The sequence below is a fragment of the Anopheles coustani genome, chromosome 3, assembly GCF_943734705.1.
Source record: "Anopheles coustani chromosome 3, idAnoCousDA_361_x.2, whole genome shotgun sequence".
NCBI lineage: Eukaryota > Metazoa > Arthropoda > Insecta > Diptera > Culicidae > Anopheles > Anopheles coustani.
The window spans coordinates 5827432-5833850 of NC_071288.1; the positions used below are offsets into that span (position 1 = coordinate 5827432).

The 6419-nt window shown below is 41.3% G+C and overlaps 1 protein-coding gene across 1 annotated transcript; it reads left to right on the forward strand.

Annotated features, from left to right (window-relative positions):
• Positions 1 to 2688: 2688 nt before the first annotated feature.
• LOC131259164 (golgin subfamily A member 7) lies at positions 2689 to 4180 on the forward strand. Its single transcript, XM_058260598.1, has 3 exons — positions 2689 to 3104; positions 3167 to 3319; positions 3384 to 4180. Exons 1-3 carry the CDS (start codon positions 2961 to 2963, stop codon positions 3522 to 3524), a joined length of 438 nt encoding a protein of 145 aa, XP_058116581.1. The 5' UTR covers positions 2689 to 2960; the 3' UTR covers positions 3525 to 4180.
• The last annotated feature ends 2239 nt before the right edge of the window (positions 4181 to 6419 follow it).

Genomic DNA, 6419 nt, shown 5'->3' on the forward strand with positions numbered 1-6419 from the left:
TTTGCTCGCGTTTCCTAGCGATAAGTGCTATGTTAGCATTGGAATGCACGCGTGTGTGTGTGTGTGTCTGAGGGTTTTGGAAATTAATACGATTATGCGTTAGAGGTCGAGCGTTACCCACGTGCGTCATATGCGAATGGATGTGTTCCAGAAATGGAGTATGGTAAGTTTGGGTTAACCTTGTTCTGAAGTGGTCATTGCCGAAGGTGAGACAGAACGTACTACAGACGGCTATCACGTGAACACGGCCAATTAGTACTCGTGATCCTTGGTTTGCGTGTCACTTCTTCCGGACGCAGGAACCGGATGCAGCACTTTACCAAAGGGATCATCAACCGGGATCGGTGAAAGTGGCCTCGGTCCACTCGAGGGTGAGCAAAACTTTCATCCCGAGGGCGTGCAGTCACCTTGGGGTAAGTTTTCATCACGTACAGTGGTGCACAAAACATTGGAAATTGCATTTAAAAAAATATATATCAAATAACAACTATTATGTTTAAAAGAAGTTTTATCGAAAATATCATATTTCGTTGAAAGAACACGTTTGAAAATAAATAATTACATACTAACGGCACTCATAAACCACTCTTTCAAACAGTACTGTAACGAACCACGGTGGACGGTTTCCATCTGGAATGCTAATCACTGGCGACAAGCGACTGCCGTCGAGGGCACACGCCCGATATTGGCCCCCATCCAGCGGTCACTGTCCCAATCACCAACTGATCTAGTTCGCAGTTCCGCCCAGCTATCCGGCGTGCAAGTGCAAGTGCATCCATGCACGCAAGCGATCAGTCACCGGCTGCAATTATGCTCATCAACAGCATCGGCTGCTTATGCGATATCGCTGCCGTGGATTCCGATCAGCTTCGATCGTCTATTTCCAGCTCATGAAGGAGCGAAGATGGTACCGGTGATTGTTCCCCTCTCTTTTCCTCTAAACCGGCCTATAGAAACCGCACCGTGCTCGGAACTTGCAGCATCGTTATCTTTATTAGTATGAACGCGTCTGGCAGCCCACGGCATCGGAGGTGCAATTAGCATAGTATCACTTTTTAATGAGATTAATTCTAAATTTATGTAAGTAAGTCTATGCTGCGGTATGAAAGCTGACCGTTGACTTCTTTTTGTTTTTCCCTTTGGTGAATTGCCACGCGGCCAGCGTGCATCGCATGTGCAAACAGAAGAAGCGATGGAAAATGAATGAAAAATCAAGTTGAACCGGACGCGATAACAGCGAGTAATTGCCAGTGATGATTTCTCGTTTGAATATGTTTGAGCGGAAATGAAATTTATAGGGATCAATTTATAAATTGCACATCAGTATTTCGGAAAAGTGAATAAATGTTTTTGTTTATTTGATAAATTGCATAAAATTCACTATGTTTTTAAGCAGATTGCTCTCCACAACATGCGCCCATGTAACCGGAAATGGAAACACACAATCCCATTGCATTCCATTCATTGCCATAGCAATTAGCGCAGCACGAAAATATGAAAAGATAGTTTGATAACCAAAATATATAGTTTTTAATAAAATCAGTTTTTGAAATGGCCGGTGTTCCGATTGGCGGTCCCAATAGTGTTTTTCCATTAATTTCGGTTTTCTTTCGCAGGCTAAGTGCTTAGCTAACTGCTCTCGCATGATAGGGTTGTTTTTCAACTCATTACTCAATATGCTATCTCATCTAAATAACGGGTAATATTATTTATTAAACACACTGAACATACTGCTTGCAAAAAAGTGTTAGCAAATATACTTCACTCACCTAAGGCGTTGAAAGCTTGTTAATGTGTATTATTTTTGAGCAACCCTGTTCCATTAACTCTCGAGAGCGCTCTGGAGTACCGTCTGGATCCTAATTGATACCATTAGTTTTACCCGCTTGTTGGTTGGTTGAGATAACAGCGTTGTAATGTGTGTGATGCGTACAAATATAATATTTACTAGCACTTTGCACTTCACTCTTAAATACCCAACTTTGAATAAAGTAAATGAATTCAAAAAGTTTATTTATGCTCAAATTGAATACACATTTTTGAGCTAGAATAAAGTTATCGAATTTCTCGCAATTGGTTTGAAATCGAAAGCAACGCATGACTTAAAAACTTTGATTGCCAATAAAAAAAATATATATACAGAACTGGCAGAGGTGCTATGATTATGTTTTAACAATCCCATTGTCTGCTGGTAAACTATTTTGCTGGTAAGCTTTTAAAACTACTTTTTTGTATTTAGTTTTTGCCGTAAAGGCATAAACACTGTTATCGAAATTATTTAACTGCAATTAATTTCACTATCGTTAATAAAAAAGGCACTGACATACAAACACTATTTCCATCTTCAAACTAACCGACGTTTCAAAATATGTCGACATTGTCGGAATTATTGTAGCTCCTACCATGGTTACCGAAATTACTGCAGTTCTTTTATCTTTTATTTTTGCACTTTCCAACATATCAATTGTTTTGGAAAAGTAAGAGGTACGAAACAAATTGCTTCAATAATTTAATTTGAGGTTAGTTTTAAAAAAATGAGTATATGTCGACAATATTTTGAACAAATTAATGATTGATCTAGCTCTGAGCTCACAACTCACTTTGCCACCACTAGCTGTACAGAAACGTCATTCGTCAAACGTCAAAATATGATAGATTTTTTCTCGGAAAAAATAAAAGCAGAAAATCGAAAACAGTGAGTTTTGCAAAAGAAGTATTTCTTGCCAATTGTCGATTTGCTTGCGGACTAGCGTTGCTCGAACAGAAATTTTGGTGTGCATCCGGAGGGCAAGGTCCCTCGTCCTACGTGGAACATTTAATAGGCCCAAGCAATCGGTGCATGTAAACTTGGCCGATAAGTGTAACACAAAACAACGGAACGGAGACCAGACTTCGGTTACGCATATTTGGAGTGAGAGTTCTTCTACCGTCTGAAAAAGTGCATCGAAAACATTGTCATCATGGCGGGGAACGTACGAATGTCCCAACCGGGCACACCAGCGACAGCACAACCAAACTACATGAAAGTATTTATCCAACGGGACTACAGCGAAGGCACATCGGTCAAGTTTCAGAATCGGTTCCCTCCGGAGCTGGAAAGTCGGGTAAGGGGATCAAGAGGCACGAGAAAAGATACCTTTTTTTAAGTCTCGATTGTTTATTTTAGATCGATCGACACACATTCGAGAGCACCATGAACAAATTGAACGAATACTTTGCCGAGGCAGAGAAAGGTTCCTGCAGTACCTACTGCGAGGGTTGCCTGGCTTGCATCACAGCGTACTTGATTTACATATGCACTGAAACACACTATGAAAAGGTAAGAGACCGCATCGCAAGTCGTTCGTATCTAGCAAGGTAAATCCAATTCCATCCCCTTACAGTGCCTCCGGAAAGTGTCCAAGTACATAGCGATGCAAAACGAGCGGGTGTACAATCCGAAGGGACTGCAGATAACCGATCCGGTGTACCGTGGGCTGCGAGTAATAGAAATTTCGATACTGGATCGCCCCGGGCGCACGTGACTGCCGCTTTCCCATTCAACGGAGGAGTTTTTCATGTAAAACCCACACTGGACTGGAGCGAAACGCTTCGGGCAGGACAAAACATTCTGTTTCGCCATCATCCTCCGGAGAATAAGCCAGTGGAATATGCACGATCAAACCTACTAGCGTACACAGCAATCGTACGGCGAACGAAACACTTCCAATCGACGACAGAGATTTTGCGCACCGTGTGGACGCGGCCGTCACTTTCCAGCGCGTGCACCCCAGGAAACCAACAATGCATACAATTTGATGCGCAGGGATGCATCCCTCCCTGCGCCACGACACAACGATACGCCCCATAGGATTCCGCCGCTCGACGTCTTCGGGACGATAAGTCATGTTGAATATACATTATACATATATAGAGATATACATTTGAAAACAACATCCCGTAGCGATTAACATGAGCCCCCTCACCCATCGCTGTGCCCTCCTACTGTCCCTTTTATCCACGATCTGTGCCGATGATTTCAGTACTCCCAGCAATAACACCCCAAACCGCACCCGACAGACGAAATCTTTCTACGAATTCCAATACTTATACAAGCCCTTAGCTGTTAGGTACGCAGGGAAGCAGCAAGGAAGTAAACCGCTCCTAGAGTAATCCGGGTACGGGAAGGGTTTAAACTAGAGTTGTGTAAATCGGATTCAGATTCATTAATCTGAATGAATCTCTGCCTTATAAGGGATTCATGAATCTTTCGCCGCGAGATTCATGAATCCCAAAGACACACCAAATGATGTAAAGTCACCAACCAAAAGTCGGTTGAGGGACCACCTTTTTTTTTTTTTTTTTTTTTGGTCTCATTGTCCACGCCTATGACAGAATCGGGGAGATTCATGACAGAACCATGAAAGATTCATGAAGATTCATTAAGGTTTCGAAAAATTCATTAAGCTTTGAATATTCGAATCCGCAAAGATTCATGAATCCATCTGAATGAATCTTAGGTAAAAGATTCATATGAATGAATCTCGCCAAAAGATTCATTAAGCACAACACTAGTTTAAACACGTGCTCTGGACGGTTGCAAGCAGTGCTCTCTTACTCGTTTTCATCCGTCTGAGACAGCAGCGACCGACGAAACGATATCCTTTGGTGGCATTATAGCATTACAAACAATAACCCACGCGTGAGGCGCGAGAGCAAGTTAGTATTTGACAAAACGGTTCGTTTCTAACGTTACATTTCGTTCGGTTTAGGATTACCCGGTTCATGGACATTTTCCCCCTCGGCAATACGGACACGATATCGAGTGAGTGAATGAATGGTGTAGTAGATTATGCAGTTGTGCAAAGTGGTAATAATAAATGAGACGACAAAGATGGTTCTATATTTATCTGTATAATAAAGCGAGTTCACCTTTTTCTTATGCAGTTGAGAATAAAACAAGGTTTAACATTTGTATGTAACCATTTAAAAAGAAAAGCAGTGCCGTTTTCGGATAATTTCATTTGAAAACAAATTTTATTTTGTGCTCATTTTTATCATTTCATTTTGCCATTTCTTTAGATAGGTTAGATTCAACAAAATCACCGTTCTTTCCCTATTTAGCTACTCTTCCCACCAAATGCTCTCCCATTGCTCTGCTGCAAATTTCCAATACAAAAACTAATCACAAAAATGTTGCTACCATCAAAGACACAAGTTTTGCCGCTAAACAGTACTGGAACGTGTGAAGTGTGTATGCGCTGTATCCTAGCTCACCTATTATTTCTCTACTCTGTTTTCCATTCCTCTCTTAATCTTGCAAAATTGTAAACGTTTCCAATGTGGCTCTCGCTACGTTCCGTTCTACATTTAACACGTGCTGCATCGTACAATGATCTGTTTATTATAACATTTTCCTCTACAAATCGGCGGTATGAATGAAACATCGGTGTCTTAGGACTAGTCACAACGATCTTGGTTTTTTTTTTGTCTCTTCTACAGTTTGCCAGCCCTTCCCATTCGAATTCTCATACAAGCATTTGATTTTTGTTGGTGTACAATACTCTTACTACCAAGTGTTACTAATTTGGCTCGGTTTAAGTTTGCAACACAGAACCACAAAGAAGCGTCGCATGTGTTAGTCATGTGTTTTGTTACTTCTAATTGGAAAAAATAAGAGAATTAAACATAAAAATTGCTAAACAATCTAGCTTCTGGAAAGGGTAGCTTTTGTCTTGCATTCTTCTTGAATGGATTTGGCCGTTTGTCGACAAACAATAAAGAAACAATGGTAGACATTCTAAATGTCCGATAAGCGTTAGTGGTAACAATAGTTGTAGACGTAATAAAACGTGCAGTGGAAGTGCTAGAGGACGGTAACAACATTGCACTTATTTTTTCCATCCTCATTTTTTTTTTCTCTTTCATCAGAAGAACTTTTTTATTTTCGCCTTTTTAATCGTTCCCCTCTGGACCCAAATAAAAGCCCGTGCCATTCTTTGCTCTGTAGCATAATCCTTTGTTTTCCATATGCTCGTAGGCTCGGGAACGGTTGGTTGCGACGTGCTTGTAGGCATTCGGAGGATTAAAATGGGTTTTCCGGCATCCTTCAGCCAAAAAAAGGGGCCCGGCATTGTTTGAATCCACATTGTGTTGGCCTTTTTTCGGTTGAAGTTTTGTCTTTAGCTTCTCATACTGCACACTCGATCACACATTTGCTTTGGTTTTGAAAAGATTCACCTAACACCTAATTGCTACCGTTCGCCTAACCTCACGCTTAACAGTTATTGCATTAATCTAATCTCGTTTTTCCCACCTCGTTTTTTTCCCCTTCCCCGTCCGAATGCCGAACGCTTTCCCGGCTTTGTTCTGCTCCGATACCACCGCATGCCCATGCCAATCGGTGGGAAAATTTAACGTAAAGATAACAACAAACTACC